This window comes from Sapajus apella, unplaced genomic scaffold (genome assembly GCF_009761245.1).
Source record: "Sapajus apella isolate SASKATOON/1434 unplaced genomic scaffold, GSC_monkey_1.0 scaffold26, whole genome shotgun sequence".
Taxonomy (NCBI): domain Eukaryota; kingdom Metazoa; phylum Chordata; class Mammalia; order Primates; family Cebidae; genus Sapajus; species Sapajus apella.
In genome coordinates this window covers 12,124,122-12,144,571 of record NW_022436966.1, presented here as the reverse complement: position 1 = coordinate 12,144,571, position 20,450 = coordinate 12,124,122, and the positions used below count along the sequence as shown (strand labels likewise).

Sequence of the window (20,450 nt, the reverse complement as noted above, 5' to 3'; positions counted from 1 at the left end):
AGTTTGAAATACTGAAAATAGGTATACATAAACCAAAAAATAAACAAGCTATAGCCTCACCTCTTCTTCACCCATTTTTGCAAATTCGTAAAGGAAGGCAAAATACTCTGTAAGATGTTTACTGTGAGGTTTTACACCATGTTCCATAATTAATAACAGAGTTCTCACAAAGCGAGTGACACATGAACGACCACCAATATCTTCTACTGAGGCATCCATATCATCTGACCTAAAGAACAATTAAATAGATCTTAGAGAATACATGAGACCGGAAGATACTGTTTGGGAGAAAAAAATATTTTTTAAACTCTGAGTTTCTTTTATCTTTGAGATATCAATTGCAATAATATAAGTAGCTAGATTCCAATTCTTGTGACTGGCTAAATCAATGCAAACAAAAAGACTAAGCCATAAAGTAATTTGTAGAGGATTTTGCAGATGCAAAATTTAAATAAAACAAAAATAGTTTTACCTTTTTGAATATGTTATTACAGATTATTTTTAAACAGAATAAATACTTCAGTGTGGATTTTAAAAAAAATTTGTAGGCAGGTCATCAAGAAACTTAAAAATTAGGGCCAGGCATGACGGCTCATGCCTGTAATCCCAGCACTCTGGGAGGCTGAGGTGGGCGGATCACTTGAACTCAAGAGTTTGAGACCAACCTGAGCAACATGGAGAAACCCTATCTCTTTAAAACACACACACACACACACACACACACACACTCTCTCTCTCTCTCTCTCTCTCTCTCTCTGTCTCTCTCTCTCTCTCTCTCTCTCAAAAAGTACTTCTTACCCATCTTCCATTCCTGGCTGCAAATAGAGATGAGCATGCACAGGTCTCAGCCTCTGAATCACATGGATACACAAACGCTGAAACATCTGTGAAGAAAAAGAAAAACCAAGAGCCAACTCATCAGGTAACAAAGATCCTGAAAAATTAACATGATTCAAAATTCTCTGCCACCCATTTATAGTTTACACAAGATTATCTTGGTATTCTGGAGCTTTTCTGAAGTTTCAACAATGGACTAGGGAAATAAGGCAAAGTTAGCATAATTTTACTCAGTTTTATGATAAAGAAAAACTCAACAAACAGTAGGTTTCAGTCATACAGATGATAAAAATAAAGCTTCAAAAATCCTTTTAGCTAGTGGAGATATACAGAAAAGAAAATCTAGTATCCAATTCCCTAAGAAGAGTGGAGTGGGGAAGGGCAGTTGCTCATCATGGGATCAACAGCTAAGAGAAGGGAATGTGGGGATTCTTTAAAGACAAGTGACCCATAATCACATGAAAAAATGTATAACAATTTTTAGGAAAATGCATAACCATGATAAGATACCACTTCATACCTTCTAGGATGGCTAAAATAAAAAAAGACAGTATCAGGTGCTAAAGAAGATTATGCACAGCTGGGCATGGTGGCTCACGCCTGTAATCCCAACACTTTGGGAGGCCGAGGCAGAGGGATCATGAGGTCAGGAGATAGAGACCATCCTGGCCAACATGGTGAAACCCTGTCTCTACTAAAAATACAAAAAAAATTAGCTGGTTAGCTATATATTAGCTACCAGAAAGCCAAAAATAAAAAAAATTAAAATTAAAAAAATTAGCTGGGCGTGGTGGCACATGCCTGTAGTCCCAGCTACTCAGGAGGCTGAGGCAGGAGAATTGCTTGAATCCACGAGGTAGAGACTGCAGTGAGCCAAGATTGAGCCACTGCAGTACAGCCTGGGCAACAGTGACAGTACGAGACTCCATCTCAAAAAAAAGATTATGGTGAATCTGGAACTCTTATATGTCATTGGCAAGAATGTCAAACACTGCAGTCACTATAAAAAACAGTTTACTGGCCGGGCATGGTGGCTCACACCTGTAATTCCAGTACTTTAGGAAGCCCAGGCAGGTGGATCACCTGGGCCAACACAGCAAAACCCTATTTCTACTTTTTTTTCTTTAATTGTATTTTAGGTTTTGGGGTACATGTGAAGAAAATGCAAGATTGTTGCATAGGTACACACAGGGCAGCGTGATTTTCTGCCTTCCTTCCCTTCACCTATATCTGGCATTTCTCCCCATGTTACCTCTCCCCAACTCCCCACCCGTCGCTATCCCTCCCCTGTTTCCCCCCAACAGACCCCAGTGTGTGATGCTCCCCTCCCTGGGTGCATGTGTTCTCATTGTTCAACACCCGCCTATGAATGAGAACAAAAAAAAAAAAAATTAGCCAGGTGTGGTGGCGGGCACCTTTAATCCCAGCTACTCGGGAGGCTGAGGCAGGGAGAATTGACTGAATCCAGGAAGTAGAGGTTGCAGTGAGATGAGATCACAAAATTGCACTCCAGCCTGGGCAACAGAACAAGACTCCCAACTCAGAAACAACAAACAAACAAACAAACAAACAAAACCAGTTTACCACTGGGTGCAGTGGCTGTAATCCCAGCACTTTGGGAGGCCAAGATCACCTGAGGTCAGGAATTTGAGACCAGCCTGGCCAACATGGTGAAGCCGTCTCTATTAAAAACACAAAAAATTAGCCAGGCATGGTGGTACATGCCTGTAATCCCAGCTACTTGGGAGGTGAGCCAGGAGAACCACCTGAACCCTGAAGGTGGAGGCTGCAGTGAGCCAAGACCACACCACTGCACTCCAGCTTAGGCAACAAGAACAAAAACTCCATTTCAAAAAAAAAAAATCAAACAAAAAAACCATCCACCAGCAACAACAGTTTACCAGTTCAAAAATGTACACAAAGAAGTGATAATATATGTCCAAATAAACAGCCAAAAAGTAGAAACATCTCAAATGTTCATCACCTGATGAACAGATATACAAAATGTGGGGTATATACATTCAACAAAATATTTGATAAAACAGGAAAATATAATATGGATACATACTGTAATATGAATAAATCCTGAAAAGATTGTTAAAGCAGTAAGTCACAAAAGACTAATACTGTATGATTCCATGTATATGATAGTCAAAATAGGCAAATCTATAAAGAGACTAGCAGTTGTCAGGGATTGGGGAGAAAGGACAGGATAAAATAGTAACTGACTGCTAATGGGTATAGGGTTTTTTTTTTTTTTTTTTTGGCAGGGGTGGTGAGGGTGGTGGTAGCCAATGTTCCAAAATTAGTTAGTAGTGATGGTTGCAAAACTTTGTGACTATACTAAAAACCACTAAATTTAACATTTTGAAAGATGTGGGTTAATTTTATGGTGTAAGAATTGTATCTTGGGCCAGGCTCAGTGGCTCACAACTATAATCCCAGAACTTTGGGAGGCTAAGGTGGAAGGACTGCTTAAGCCCAGGAGTTTGAGACCAGCCTAGGCAACAGGAGAGAGACTCTACAAAACAATACAAAAATTTCCAGGTGTGGTGGTGTGTGCCTGTAGTTACAGCTACTCAGGAGGCTGAGGTGGGAAATTTGCTTGAGCCCAGGAGGTTGAAGCTGCAGTAAGCCATGCTGCACCACTGCACTACTGCCTGGGTGACGGAGCAAGACCCTGTCTAAAAACAAAACAAAATTAGCCAGGTGTGGTGGTGTGTGCCTGTAGTTCTAGCTGCTGAGGCAAGAGGACTGCCTGAGGCAGCAAAACCCTAAAAAAAAGTTTTGTGTGTGTGTGTGTGTGTGTGTGTGTGTGTGTGTGTGTTGCATGTATGTGTACACACACGTCAACAGAAACTGAAAAGTGGCATACTTTAAGTTTTTGATTTTGTCAAAAGTGACTATAAAATAATACTTAAATTTCATTGTCTATTTTACCTCATAATTTAAAGAAAACAAACTGTTTCATATGACATTTCATACCCAATCACAGAAATAAGTCACAGTCTTTTCGTTTAGCTTTTGAGGTCACTATAGTACCCTACACCATGGTTAGAATGTCTAAGGATTTTAAAAAGAATCAGTACAACTCACAAAGCATCTAATAATAAAGAGCAGAATAAAGAATAGGAAGTTCAGTCAATCTTCCTACATCCAGGAAATGTGCATAATTTTAATCAATTTATTAGAGTGAGAGCTGATGTTAAAAGAATCTAGTGAAAACAAAATGATTTTTATGATAGGAGGTAGATATTTTCAAACCATTATCAATATTAGGTTAAGACACACTTATAAGCAAATTTAGAATAATTAAATTGATAGTAACTTCTCCAAATATTTTTTTTCAAACACATTTTTCCTTACCTGTCTCACAATTTGATTAGGGCACTTAATTAATATCTGCATTGGCCACCAGTCATCATCAGCCATGCGATCTAAAAACCACTGTAAAAAAAAAAAAAAAAAAGAGCATGACTTTAACATTCAACAAATATTTGTTAAATGGGATAACGATTACATAAGAATTTTATTTCTGGTCAATGTTTTAATTCTTTTAAGTTCTTACCAGAAAAGCTTCTCTAATTGTTATAAAAGTCCAAAATCTTAGTAAGAGTTACCTCATTACACAACTCTATAGATGCCATTTACAATACAGTACACAATCTGCATGACAGCAATATGTGGTCCTTCATCATAATAAAATGAAGTATTCTCTCAGCCCTCATAAATGTTACACTAGAGAATCTTTAATTGTGTGTTTATATATATGTGTGTGCGTATAAATATGTGTGTGTGTGTATATATATGTGTATATGTGTGTGTGTGTGTGTGTATATATATATATATATATATATATTTTTTTTTTTTTTTTTTGAGACAAATCTTGCTCTGTCGCCCAGGGTGGAGTGTAGTGGCATTGATCTCAGTTCACTGCAACCTTCGCCTCACAGGTTCAAGCAATTCTCCTGCCTCAGCCTCTGGAGTAGCTGGGATTACAAGCATGCACCACCACACTTGGCTAATTTTTGTATTTTTAGTAGAGATGGGGTTTCACTATGTTGGCCAGGCTGGTCTCAAACTGCTGACTTCAGGTGATCTGCCTGCCTTGGCCTTCCAAAGCACTGAGATTACAGGCATGAGTCACCACACCTGGCCTCCTATTAATAATATATTATGAGCATGATTCATTTTCTTTCTGTTTAAAAACAAATTATGATCTACTTGAGAAACTCTAGATCTATCAAACAGCCAAGAGAGGGGAAGGCTACAGAGGAACATGGTAAACACTACCAGGAAAATGCAATTGGTCAAAGAAAGCATGTGAGAAATCCAACAGCACAGACAAAAAATGGCATGAAGGAAAAAAAAAAAAACTTTTATAGATTAAGGAAGACTTAAGAGAATGCAAAATGTGGAACTTCTTTGAACACTCATTTAAACCAATCAATTGAAAAATTTTTTTGAGATAAAGAAAACTGAACATAGGATGGGTATTAGACGACAATAAGAAATCACTTCTGGCCAGGTGTGATAGCTCATGCCTGTAATCCCAGCACTTTGGGAGGCAGAGGCAGGAGGATAGCTTGAAGCTTGGAGTTTGAGACCAGCTGGGCAACAAAGAGCCTTGGTCTCTATAAAAAAAGGAAAAAAATCAGCTGAGTGTGTTGGTGTGTGCTTGTGGTCCCAACTACTCGGGAGACTGAGGGAGGAGGATTGCTCAAGCCCAGGATGTTGAGGTTGCAGTGAGCTATGACTATGCACCATTGCACTCAACCGTCAGGGTGACAGAGTGAGGCTCTCGGGGGAGGGGGTCAGGGGCAGGGGAGAAGTTAAAAAGATGAGAAATCACTTCTAATTTTACTGGGAGTGACTGAAATTGTGGTTGCATATGTTTTTAAAGTTTTCTTATGTTAAAAGTATATACTGGGTGTTTATGGATGCACAATATATTTAGGTTTGCTTTAAAATTCTTCCACTGCGGGGGGGAAAGAAAAGGGGGATATAAATAGATGAAACAAGAATGAAAGATTATTTGTTAAAGTTGAGGAACAGGTATGTGACACCTTATTATCCCTTTCTACTTTTGTCTAAGTTTCCAAATTCTCATTGTCCATGTTTCCACATTCTCATTACAAAGTTTTAAGAAGTTATACTTTTGAGTTTGTAATTTCTGAGGAATAGATTCCCTTACTCCATTTCCATAAGACATAATTAGATGAACTTATAAATATGCAAAAAATCTTTAACTATAATTTATCTATTATATACTAGAGAGCTATTTCCCACGTCCGTTAATTCACAAGATTTGCATTCCTACAGAAATTTGTAACTCTTTGGTTGCTAATCTAAAAATTAAGATGGCAATATGCTTAACTTGTCATTATCTGTGAATGGGTTATCCTTAGGGATACATCTCTTAAAATGGGGGATGAGGAGATAAAACTAGGCATAAACTGATCTACTGAGGTAGGTGATTTTTTTTTTTTTTTTTTGGCTGGGGGCGGGAGAAGAGGAAGTGACAGATGATATTAAGCATCTTCTACCAACATTTAAAAGTAGCCAAGAGTGGAATGGAAGAAATGGGAAAATGATGTTGGCCAAAGGGTACAAAGTTTCAGGTTGTTTTTTAAAATTGTAACAGAGTCAGCCTCTCTGTTGCCCAGGGTTGAGTGCAGTGGTGTGATCTTGGCTCACTGCATCTCTGACTCCTGGGTTCAAGCAATTCTCCTGCCTCAGCCTTCCCAGTAGCTGGGATTATAAGCACATGCTACCAAGCCAATTTTTTTTTTTTTTTTTTAAAGTAGAGACGGGGTTTCGCCATGTGGGCCAGGCTGGTCTCTAACTCCTGACGTCAAGTTATCCGCCTGCCTTGGCCTCTTCAAAGTGCTGGGATTACAGGCGTGAGCTACTGCACCCGGTCCTTTCCCAAGTTTCAGTTTTAAATAATTTCTGGGGATCTTATGTATAGCATCGTGACACTAGTTATAATATTTTATTGTTCTGAGACAAAACTGACTAAAAAAAGGACTTAAAAATTTTTGTATATTTACTTGAAATTTGCTAGAGGAGTAGATCTTAAAGTGCCCTCACCACTCACATATGCATAAACTACATGGTGACAGATGTGTTAATTAATTTGAATGTGGTGGTAATCATTTCACAATGTATACATACATCAAATCATTTTGTCTACCTTTAATAAATATTTGTCATTTATACCTTAATAAAGCTGTAAAAACTGAAACGAAAGTGGTTAAGAAATATATGGAAGCTTCTTGAATTTTCTTTATTTTTTCCTTCTGTTACATAAAGAAGAAAAAAAACATGACTTAAATTTTTTTTTTTTTTTTAGATGGAGTCTCCCTCTGTTGCCCAGGCTGGACTGGAGTGGCACCGAATCAGCTCACTGAAACCTCCACCTCCCAAGAAGCTGGGACTACAGGCATGCGCCACCATGCCAGGCTAATTTTCATGTTTTTAGTAGAGATGGGGTTTCACCATGTTGGCCAGGACAGTCTCGATCTCTTGAGCTCATAATCTGCCCACCTTTGCCTCCCAAAGTGTTGGGATTACAAGCATGAGCCACCACGTCCGGCCAAAACATGAATTTTTAAGTGACTTAATAATCAATCAGTGTAATGGATATGATACATAAACTATAACCTTCTCAGCTACCAAATGATTTTAGGAATGACTTACATTTGGCTCCCTGTGACAGATAAACAATTTTGCTGTAACGTCTTAGATAACAAGGGGGGGAAAAAAGAACCTTAAGCTATGCATTAATTATTGTTAAATTATCACCTTACCTCACAAGCTGCCTGACTATTATTAAACTGTTTGGTTAACAGTTCAATCCACTGAAGCATTGTGGGCTAGAAAAGAAAAAGAAGTCAGTCAAAGCATATGAATTTCTGAGTCACAACTACAAAAATGAAAAGACATCTGATAAAAATGTAAATGACAAAAAAAATCCACAGTATAAAACACATACCTTTTCTTTTGAATGAATAAATGTCTCTAGCACAAAGGAAGTGCTTAACTGTAAGAAAAGATAAAGCAAAAAAAAGCTTTAATCATTTTAAAGTACTAAATTTTGACGGAATTATTTAAAGTTTATGTATTTATTACCTTTGCTGTCATTAGGGACACAGCTTTAGGATCTGGTAATGTACTGGGAATACAACTACACAATTGCCACATAAATCTAGAATTTAAAAATAATAATTTAAAATTCACACAAGGTTTTTTTTTAAATGTGTAAAATATTTACCATGAAATTTACTAAACTTACCCAAAATATGTATGTTCGAAAATGTTTTTGTCTTGAAGGAACTGCATGTTATCATGCCAAATCCACTGAAAATAAAAATGTTAACATTAGATATATGATAAAGCAGTTTACTTCATTATGTTTTACCAATGCTTTTATTAGACAATAGTATCCTCTAAAAAACCTCAAATGAAATAAAATACACGCATTTAAAGTTCATTTTGATTTTTTCCCAAGTATATTAATATAAATGGTCATTACTAATATTTTATAATTAATGCTTATCTGGCTACACAATTGTGAGGCGTTTATTGTATTTATAAAAATACTGAAAAAATTGTGAAATCCTGTCTGAAGAGCAAGTATATAAAATGAATAAAATATAAGTCATGTTGCATTCTGGTAAGGTTATAAAAGGAAAGTTTACATTTAAAAGTTGGCAAAATAAGTTTAATTCTGTTTGGCAGACCTAAATCAGACTGATTCGTTTATAAAAATCATGAAAAATTATTTCTGACATTGGGACTGCAGGATCACTCCGCTGATCTTGTCTTCATCTCTCTGAATACCTTAAATATGCATTAAGTTTTTGTTAGTTCCATAAAAATATTTTTATCTAGATGTTCTGATTATTGGTATTACTAGCTGTCTTTTTTAGTGTTACACTTCTGACTGTGTTTTGGAATTTTGGTTGGTAGGTCCATTTTGAGCTGAAGGTCCCAACCTTATCTTTAATCTTCCACTGAAGATATTCAACTATTCCTCCTTACTTCCCCAGCCCACTACACTAATTTAGAACCTAATAGAGTTCCTGCTCCACAGTGGTATTTGTGAAATCACAGTCTAGTCAGTGAATAGCCTGCTTCAGAGTTCTTGAGCATTTATTTCCAGGCACAAAAACTTTCTATAAAGCTGTAGCTCCCCGTATCAGACTCTGTATTAGGCAGAGTCTGATAGCATTCTGCCCATCTCATTCAATACTTTTTATAATAAGGGAACCCCATTCTAAACTCTGGCTTCCAGCCATGAGCTCAGTTCTAGATTCTGTGTCACAATTTTTGGCCCATCAATCCTATAAGGGCCTAACTACCTGTCAACATTATCTCCTGGACCTAAAGGCTGGTAGTACTGTGGTTTCTACTACATAAGTGCTTTTAGTTTTGCTCTGTTTTTGTTCTACATTTTCTAATATACAGGCATATCTCATTTTATTGTGCTTCACTTTACCGCACTTTGCAGACACTGTTATTTTTTGTTGTTGTTTTTAGACAGAGTTTCGCTCTTGTTGTCCAGGCTGGAGTGCAATGGTGCAATCTTGGCTCACCACAACCTCTGCTTCCGGGTTCAAGTGATTCTCCTACCTCAGCCTCCTGAGTAGCTGGGATTACAGGCATGTACCACCATGCCCAGCTAACTTTGTATTTTTAGTACAAGCATGTACCACCATGCTCAGCTAATTTTGTATCTTTAGTAGAGATGGGGTTTCTCCATGTTGATCAGGCTGGTCTTGAACTCCCGGACCTCAGGTGATCCGCCTGCTTCAGTTTCCCAAAGTGCTGGGATTATAGGCGTGAGCCACTGCTCCCAGACTGTAGATAGTGTATTTTTAAATAAAATGAAGGGCTGTGGCAACCCTGCAATCCAGTAGGTCTATTGGCATGTTTTTCTAATATAGCATGTGCTCACTTTGTGTCTACAAAAATAGAACAAAAATATAAAAAAAAAAAAAAAAAAAAAACCCAGAAACATTCATCTGTTTGATAGTCCTTTTTATGTTGTATAAATACATGTGTATAGCTATCTTCTGTGAACTTTTTTTTTTTTTTTTTTTTTGAGACAGGGTCTCACTCTGTCTTCTGGGCTGGAGTACAGTAGCATGATCACAGCTCACTGCTGCCTTGACCTCCTTGGCTTCAGGTGATCCTCCCACCTCAGCCTCCTGAGTAGCTGGGACCACAGGTGCATGACTCCATGGCCAGCTAATATTTTTGCATTTTTTTTGTAGAGATGGGGTTTTTGCCATGTTGCCCAGGCTGGTCTTGAATTCCTGGGGTCAAATAAGTCACTTACCTCCCAAAGTGCTGAAATTATAGGTGTAAGCCACCCTGCCCAGTCACCCTAGCTATTTTCTTTTTCTTTTTTGAGACAGGGTTTCACTCTTGTTGCCCCGGCTAGAGTGCAATGGCACAGTCTCGGCTCACTGCAACCTCTGCCTCCGGGTTCAAGTGATTCTCTAGTTTCAGCCTCCCAAGTAGCTGGAATTACAGGTATCTACCACCATACCAAGCTAATTTTTATATTTTTAATAGAGACAGAATTTCACCATGTTGGCCAGGCTAGTCTCGAACTCCTGGCTGCAAGTGATCCACCCGCCTGGGCCTCCCAAAGTGCTGGGATTACAAGTGTGAGCCACTGCACCCAGCCTTACCCTAGCTATTTTCTAAATAACTGTCCATCCTCACCTTGGGCTACGTTTCCTTGAACTTCCATTACAGCTATCCAGGTCATCTTCTGGCTCTAACACAAGCCAACAAATTCTTTCCTTCCTAGGGAATTTGTACATAATGTTTTCTTTGCCTGGCCCAGAGCACTCTTCACATAATTACCTCTTCTCCAACTTTCAAGTTTCAGTTTAAGGTTAACTTCCTGAAGCATTTCTTGACCCTTTTCTAGCAATCCCTATCAACTACCATTTCTGAGAACTCCCACCTGTATTATCTGTAAGAGTCATTATAATTTATAATTAGTTTGCTTATTTAATCTCTTTTATGCTTCTAAAATGTTTTATTTATCTTTTTGGAAAGTCTGTTAACAACTATGCTTTAAATGTACAAATCTAAAGAACCACATTCTGGTTTATATCTAAAACCATATTAATGTTCATGTACACAGTATTTTAAGTATATAAATTAAGTATATTAATTTTAAGAAAACATGTAGGCACACTCATTTAAAAATAGTAAGCTGAAATAATTATAGAAAAAATTGTTGGTTTAGGTCTACAATGAGGAAGTTTCTAATGTACAGGCATATCTCATTTTATTGTGCTTCACTTTACTGTACTTAAGAGATACTGTATTTTTAAACAAATTGAAGGACTGTGGCAACCCTGCAATCAAATAGGTCTATTGGCACCATTTTTTCTAATAGCATATGCTCACTTTGTGTCTGTCACATTTTGGTAAAAATATTTCAAACATTTTTACTTTTATTTTTTAAAGACGGGGTTTCACCATGTTGGTCAGGCTGATCTTGAATTCCCGACCTCAGGTGATCCGCCCACCTTGGCCTCCAAAGTCCTTGGATTACAGGCGTGAGCCACCACGCCCAGCCTCATTTTCGTCATTATTATATTCTATGTATTATACTATATAATTACGGTGATCTATAATCAGTGTGATTTTTGATGTTACTATTGTGATTGTTTCTGGGTACTACGAACTACACTCATACAGGACAGCAAACTTGACACACACATGTATGTTCTGACTGCTCCACCAACTAGCTGTTCAGTTTCTCCCTCTCCTCAGGCCTCCATATTCCCTAATGCTGGAATTAGGCCAATTAAAAACCCTACTAGCCTCTCTACCTAGCAAAAGGAGGAGTCACACATCTTTCACTTTAAATCAAACGCCAGGAATGATTAAGCTTCCTCACGTTAAATGAATAAATTGAAATGGGCCTAAAACTAGGCCTCCTATACCAGTTAAACAAGTTGTGAATACAAAGGAAGAAGTCTTGAAGGAGATAAAAGTGCTACCCCAATGAACAGAAGAATGGTAAGAACATTCTTACTGCTTACGTGGAGAAAGTTTTAGTGGTCTGGATGAAAGATCAAATCAGTCATAATATTCCCTTAAGCCAAAGCCTAATCCAGAGCAAGATCCTAACTCTCTTCAATTCTATGAAGGCTGCGAGGTGAGGAAGCTAGAGACAGAAAGTATGAATTGAGCAGAGGTTGGTTCATGAGGGTTAAGAAAAGAAGCCACCTCCGTAACATTAAAGTGCAAGGTGAAGCAGTAAGTGCTAACATGGAAACTGCAGCAAGTTATCCAGAAGATCTAGCTGAGATCACTGATGAAGGTGGCTACACCTTCAACAACAGATTTTCAACATAGACAAAACTTTCCAGTTGAAAGCTTTTTCCAGCTTTCAACTGGAAAAAGATGTTATCTAAGACTTTCACAGCTAGAGAGAAGTCAGTGCCTGCCTTCAAGGCTTCAAAGGACAGGCTAACTCTGCTGGTAGGAGCTAATGTAGCTGGTGACTTTAAATTAAAGGCAATGCTCACTTACCATTCTCAAAATCTTAGGGTCCTTAAGATTTATGCTAAGTCTACTGTGCTTGTGTTCTACAAATGAACAAAATAACTTACCTGTTTACAACATCGTTTACTGAATATTTTAAGCTCACTGTGGAGACCTACTGCTCAGAAGAAAATATTCCTTTCACAGTATTACTGCTACACTTCTCAAAAGACATACAAGCTCTTCCTTCAAGTCCAAGCCCAATTAAAGAAAAGAATAAAAAATAAATAAAAATAAAAAATAAAAAGACAAGCAGTCAACGAGCATATGCAAAAATGCTCAATATCACTAAGCATTAAGGAAATGCAAATCAAAACCACAATGAGATATCATCTCACACCAGTGAGAATGGCAATTCTTAAAAATTCAGAAAGATTTCTCTGCTGGTAAGATTGCAGAGAAAAGGGAATGCTTACACACTGCTGGTGAAAATGTAAATTAGTCACTGCAGAAAGCAGTCTGGCGATCTCTCAAAGAAGTTAAAATAGAACCACCATTTGACCCAGCGATCCCATTATTGGGTACATACCAAAAGGAATAGAAATTGTTCTACCATAAAGACACATGCTCATATATGTTCACTGCAGCACTATTCATAATAGCAAGGACATGGAATCAACTTAGATGCCCATCAATAGTGGATTGTATAAAGAAAATGAGGTACATATACACCACGGAATACTATGCAGATATAAAAAAAAATGAGGTCACAGCCTTTGCAGCAACAAAGATGGAGCTGGAGGCCATTATCCTAAGCAAATTAACATAGGAACAGAGAACAAAATATCACATGTGAGAACCAATACCCTCTCACCTATAACTGGGAACTAAACATTGACTACACATGAACACAAGGGAACAACAGACACTGAGACCTATTTAAGGGTGGCAGGTGGGGGGGGGAGTGAGAACTGAAAAACTACCTATTCAGAATTATGCTGATTACCTGGGTGACAAAATTATTTGTATACCAAACCCACGCAATTCACCCATGTAACAAACCTACACACATACCCCACCCCTTAAACCTAATATAACTTGCAGGGTGGGGCGGGGGGAACAAAAATAGACCTGAGTGAACATGTTCCAGAGCTTATTTGGATGGGGAAAAAATCATGTCCATCTTCAGTAAAGTATCCCTCCAAAAAACAAACAAGCAAAAGATATGGTTGCTCACTGACAATGAACGTAGTCACCCAAGATCTGGAACAAGGATGTACAGTTTTCATGACTGTTAACATAACATCCATTCTGTAGCCCATGGATCAAGGAGTAATTTCAACTTTTTTTTTTTGAGACGGAGTTTCACTCTTGTTACCCAGGCTGGAGGGCAATGGCGTGATCTCGGCTCACCACAACCTCCGCCTCCTGGGTTCAGGCAATTCTCCTGCCTCAGCCTCCTGAGTAGATGAGATTACAGGCAAGCACCAACATGCCCGGCTGATTTTTTGTATTTTTTAGTAGAGACGGGGTTTCACCATGTTGACCAGGATGGTCTTGATCTCTTGACCTTGTGATCCACCCGCCTCGGCCTCCCAAAGTGCTGGGATTACAGGCGTGAGCCACCGCGCCCGGCAATTTCAACTTTTAAGTCTAATTACTGATTAGTTTCATCAGGCTATAGTTATAATGCTACCTCTGACGGGCCTGGACAAAATAAGGCGAAAACCTGCAAGGATTCAGTATTCTAGATGCCATTAAGATTCGTGATTCATCAAAGGTGGTCAAAGTATCAACATTATCGGGACTTTGAAAGAAGCTGATTCCAATCTACATGGCTGACTTTTAGGGGTTCAAGACTTAAGTAGAGGAAGTAACTGCAGATATGGCACAAACAGTAAGATAACAAGAGGCAGGAATAAAGCCTATAGTGAACGAATTACTGCAATCTCATGATCAAATCTGAATAAATGAGGAGGTGCTTCTTACAGATAAGTAGAGACAACGGTTTCTTGAGAAACCACTTTTGAGATGGAATACCAAAAAAAAGAACTCCATTCTTGAGATGGAATCTACTCCAGGTGAAGATGTTGTGAACCTTGTTGAAATGATAAGGAAGGATTTAGAATCAATTCAGTTGATAAAGTAGTGGTAGAAAAGAAAAAAACAAAACACAAACAAACAAAAAGCAGTGGTAGAGTTTGAGAGGACTGACTCCAATTTTGAAAGCTGTATTACAGGTAAAATGCTACCAAGTACCATCATATGGTACAGAGAAATCTTTTCATGAAATGAAGATTCGATTGTGTGGCAAACTTCAGTTTTCTTATTTTAAGAAATTGATACAGCCACCCTAACTTTCAGCAACCACCACCCTAACCTAGTTAGCAGCCATCAACATGGAGGCAAGACCCTCCACCGAAAAAGATTATGACTCCCTGAAGACTCAGTTGATTGTTACCATTTTTCAGCAATAAACTATTTCTACATTAAGGTACATATACTTTTTAGGCATACCGCTGTTACATACTTTTTGCATATTTCATAAACTAGAGTATAAACGTAACTTGCATATGCACTGGGAAACTAAAAAATTTGTGACTTGCTTTACTGCGACATTTGCTTTACTGTGGTGGTCTGGAACTGAACCTACAGTATCTCCAAGATATGCCTGTAGTTCAGTCTTTTTCTTCTCATGGAAAAGCAAAGGTTTGGGATTCCCTTCTGTCACAATATAAATCATTGGCTTTCAAATAATGTTTGGAGCATTCTGGGGTCCCTGTGAGCTTTTAAGGAGTTCTGCAGGGCAAAACAATTTTCTCAGTAAATAAACAAAATACATCATCACTGTAAAGGTTTTATTTAAAATTTCATGTTACTTCACAAGTGGGCTGATTGTCATTAAATATTGTTGGGTACTTATATAAAGCAAGGTCTAGATTTGTCTGATTATCTTGAGGGCAAAAAGCTTTGCACAAAAGAATGATTAAAATCAATTTAATTGTGGTTTTGATGATGGTTGAGTCACATCTTTTAGAAATAGGTAAGTTCAGTAGCTTCAAATCTAATGAAGCCATTTATAATCAATACCATCTAATTCAGCTGGTAAATCCAATTCAAGGAACTGAAAAAAGGCAATATTCCTGGCGGTTTACAATTAACACAGATGCAGTCAAGATACTAGTTAAAAACATTTGGGAACAGTGTCCAGTTTTAAGTCTTGATCCCAGTATCACAAAAAAAAATTCCTTTTCCAGATAGCAAAGCTGAACTGTCTAGATGGATGCATACAATTTAATCAGGCGTGCATTTCTGTAGAAGATTTACCTCTTTGTGCTTTTGGCTGACTGTATTTCTAACACTGACGTAACACACACTGATTTACATACTCAATGTACTACTACTACTCACATTATGAAATCAAAAAAAGCCTCATAACTACAAATGAACACGTTTTCATTCCTTAATATGTAAAATACATTTTTTTTTTTTTTTCTTTTTTTGGAGATGGAGTTTTGCTCTGTTGCCCAAACTGGAATGCAGTGGTGTGACCTCAGCTCACTGTAACCTCCACCTCCCGGGTTCAAGCGATTCTCTCGCCTCAGCTTACCGAGTAGCTGAGATTACAGGTGTCTGCCACCACGCCCAGCTAATTTTTGTATTTTTAGTAGAGCCAGGGTTTTGCCATGTTGGCCAGGCTGGTCAACTCCTGACCTCAGGCCTCAGACTCCCCAAGTGCTGGAATTACAGGCCAGAGCCACTGTGGCTGTAAAATACATTTAAATGCATTTCAATTACAACGCATGCTTGAGGGCATGTGTCTGTATCATGAAGCACAACAGAAGAAACACTCACAAACCCATCATCCAATCTAAGAAGCAAAACATTACTAACCACGCAAATTATGAAGTCACTCTGATTCCTTCAACCTTTTTGCCAACTCTCTTTTAGTGATATTTTCTACTCCATTTAATCTCATTCATTTTCATTTACCTGTCTTACATCAGTATTACCAAGACTATTTGTAAGCACTCTTCAGATCCACTCTGAATTACAGATCTTAACCTGTATAGCCTGTTCTTACACTACAGTATTCCTTGTATAAACACTTAACATGCTTTTTAAAGGCTGCTCAAGTGAAATTAACTTATACCTCTAGTAACTCTGACGAAACATCAAATTTGTATTCTCTGCCATTTTCTTCCTCCGGTTCCATGCGTTTGTAAAACAGCATATATGCGCTGTGTGTCTTTAAGAGGCAAGAAAAAATATATTTTCATTTGACAAAGTATTTTTCGAAAAGTAGACAATGAAGAAGAAAAAACAATATAAAACTATATATGAAGAAATGGTTACCTTTTCAAAAGAGAAATCCATAAATTTATCTGTAACAGAATCATAGGTCTTGGTCTGTTTAAAAATACAAAAGTTTTACTTCTTTGAAAAAATGGATATACTCAGCTATGTTTATATATAAATTATTTCATAAACAGCTATTTTATACTTAACAGTAACTTTGTAAATAGTTTTCAAACAACACTGTATTCATAAAAATCCTACGTACTTCATGATTTGGCCAATAAATACAAATATCATCTTTTTGTAGTTTTTATTAGTTTTGTTATTATTTATTTATTATTTTTTGAGACAGAGTTTCGCTCTTGTTGCCCAGGCTGAAGTGCAATGGCACTATCTTGGCTCACCGCACCCTCAGCCTCCCGGGCTCAAGCCATTCTCCTGCCTTATCCTCCTGCGAGGCTGGGATTACAGGCATGCACCACCAGACCCGGCTCATTTGTATTTTTAGTAGAGATGGGGTTTCTCCATGTTGGTCAGGCTGGTCTTGAACTCCCGACATCAGGTGATCAGCCCGCCTTGGCCTCCCCAAGTGCTGGGATTACAGGGGTGAGCCACTGCACTCAGCTATATATTTTTAGATAGAGGACACTATAAAGTTAGGACTGAGAAAATTTTACTGTAACAAAAGAAAACAAACAAAGACAGTGAGGCAAGGAAATAGTTGGCCTTGTCCTAATTTTGGTAAATGTGATAAATAAGTGGAAATACAAACTGAATTTAAACAGTTCATTCTCAGCAACATTATAAATTAGAAAAGCATATTAAAATATTTCATTGCATCTATCTCCACCAATCCTTCACATGTACCTCCATCAATCCTTCACAAACATAATTTTGAGCATCAAAGTTGTAAGTCAACTTTGTGCAGATAAAATGGATTTGTCAGAACACACTTTAAGCAATGCAACTGATGGGAGACAGCAAAAGTGGTATAAGAAAAAGTTAAGAGTCAACCAAAGATAACACATACAAAAATGATGCAAAAGAAAGAAAAGGGAACATGAAGTAATGAGAAGCAATCAGTAAACATCTAGAAGTTGAATAAGAAAGAAAGATCATAGGACAAAAGGAGGCTGAATAAAGGATCACAGAGAGGTAACTGGACATGTGAAATATGACAAGAATTTAGTGGTCGGGCTTCTGAGAACTTAAAGGCTGTTTCCTATTGAGTAAAGAGATGAGGATTCTACTGGTAATTCTGGAGAACTTCAGGTGTGTTGTGACAGAAAAAATGTAAAAAGCCAAGGGAAGTAGACAAGCAGAATTACCAGCAATGAAATCAGAGGAGACAGAGGCAGACACTTTAAAACACAAAGATTCAAAATATTTTTTAAAGATACTTTACCATAAAATATATAAAAGAAAAAAAGGGGGCACCTGCAATTTGAAAAACTACATTTTCAGAGAAGAGCCTTGCAGAGTTTCTTTTCTTCTTCCTTTAATCTTTTTAAAAAGCAAACATTCAGTGGGGTGTGGTGGCTCATGCCTGTAATCCCAGCACTTTGGGAGGCTGAGGCAGGCGCATTATGAGGTTAGGAGATCGAGACCATCCTGGCCAACATGGTGAAACCTCATCTCTACTAAAAACACAAAAATTAGCTGGGCATGGTGGTGCATGCCTGTAATCCCAGCTACCTGGGAAGCAGAGGCAGGAGAATCGCTTGAACCAGGGAGTTGGAGGTTGTAGTGAGCCAACATCGCGTCACTGTACTCCAGCCTGGAGACAGAGCAAGATTCCATCTCAAAAATAAATAAATAAAAGGAAACATTCTAGGAATAACATCTACAGATGCAACTGGTTTAGTGGTGGCTTCAGTAGCAGCTAAATATTTACTTCCCTATTCTACCCATTTCCAAATTGTTAGCAAGTGTTACTTTTCTTTTTCCATTCAGCAGAATAGACAAGAGCACAAAGAAGCCCTTCATTAAAATCTAGAATGTATACCATTTCTCAACTTTTGGCTAAGACAAACTATAAAATCCAGAATATAAATGGCTAATTCATAACAAATACGGTTATTAAGTCAAAAAACAACTTTATTTGGGATAATCTGTGAAAATGGAAATGATTAATATTTGACTTGTGAGAATCAGGAGAATATTTTAAAACACTTCTCAGTAAATTGATAATAGGACAAACTGCATATAGAGAAGGGAAATTATTACAGTAATACTCCAACCTAAATGTCTTTTAAAATGTTTATTGTTGCCCAGGCACTGTGGCTCACACCTGTATGTAATCTTAAGACTTTGGGAGGCTGAAGTGGGTGGATCACTTGCATTTAGGAGTTCAAGAGCAGATGGCCAACATGGTAAAACCCTGTCCCTACTAAAAATACAAAAATTGGCTGAGAGTGGTGGCAGGCACCTGTGATCCCAGCTACTCTCACGGCTGAGGCTCAAGGATAGCTGGAACCTAGGAGGTGAAGGTTGAAGTAAGTCGAGATAGCGCCACTGTATTTTTGGTAGAGATGAAGTTTCACCACGTTGACCAGGATGGTCTCAATCTCCTGACTTCGTAATGCACCTGCCTCGGCCTCCCAAAGTGCTGGGATTACCAGTGTGAGCCACCGCGCCCAGCTGAATTTTCCAGTCTGAGCGAAAGAGAAAGACTCCGTCTCAGGGTGGGAAAAAAAAAAAAAAAAGGCTACTGTCAATTGTGTCACAGAGAAGATATCCTTTTGCTCTCTAATAATGAGTGTTAACCAGGTTGATGGTGTTATAAAAAGCACTGAAAGAACAATCCTTTAAAACTTAGCTCTTAGCTCAAGCCAACTTTCTTGCCAAACATTTTTCTAATTTCTTTTTCACTTATTGTGAATCAGGCAGTAAGCTAAGAGACACTCAGCCTTTTGAGCCGCAGCAAACTAAGAGCCTCTCCCTGGTCAAAGATTTTTCAGATACAGTCAGTAAAGAGTAATTTATTTTGCTCTAATCCCACAGAATTCAGTGAGTAAACTATTTACACAATCCTTATTCTCGTGGCATTGTAATTCAACTCCTATACTAACTACTAAGTTTTTTATTTGTCTTACCTTCTTAATCAGGCTGTTGTGAAAAGCAGAAACAGCATTTTAAAAATATTTCTGTGAACATACCAAACTTCCAATAAATAGCAGTTGAATAAATTTTTTATTTAATCACAGCAATTAAAAGAAAGTTAAGCAACTGTGCTATTGGATTTTATGTTATGACAAAGCAGTTGGAAAGACACAAACCATTTATAATTTCTGAATAAAACTTACCGTCATCTCTCCACCAAAACATTCAGATGCAAGTTGAGCAGAATCAAAAGGTTTTACCTCAGCATCATTAAAAAGATACCTAAAATAGAGCATACAGTATTAATCCAGTATGCATATACTGAATGTTATGTCTACTATTTTTTGAATAACAAATGTTACAAGTGTCAAATTATTACTTCATGAGGTAAATTCTAAGTTCTTATTTTTATAATTCTAATCTACTAGAAATCGGAAATATAATTTTATAATACTCATAACCACCTTACAATCAGATAGATTCATTTATAACCTAGGATTAACAAAAGAATTCATAAAAGAAATAAAGTTTGCTTAAATATAACATGTAAGGCCGGGCGCGGTGGCTCAAGCCTGTAATCCCAGCACTTTGGGAGGCCGAGGCGGGTGGATCACGAGGTCATGAAATCGAGACCATCCTGGTCAACATGGTGAAACCCCGTCTCTACTAAAAATACAAAAAATTAGCTG

At 37.8% G+C, this 20,450-nt stretch overlaps 1 protein-coding gene across 1 annotated transcript in view; it reads right to left on the bottom strand.

Annotated features, from left to right (window-relative positions):
• Positions 1-20,450, bottom strand: part of USP34 (ubiquitin specific peptidase 34) — a 220,528-nt gene that overhangs the window by 43,057 nt on the left and 157,021 nt on the right. Inside the window, 10 exon segments of the mRNA XM_032292024.1 lie at positions 61-229; positions 799-884; positions 4,204-4,284; positions 7,650-7,715; positions 7,835-7,882; positions 7,972-8,047; positions 8,135-8,199; positions 16,514-16,609; positions 16,717-16,770; positions 19,965-20,043. Of these exon segments, the coding sequence (XP_032147915.1) occupies positions 61-229; positions 799-884; positions 4,204-4,284; positions 7,650-7,715; positions 7,835-7,882; positions 7,972-8,047; positions 8,135-8,199; positions 16,514-16,609; positions 16,717-16,770; positions 19,965-20,043 (820 nt within the window).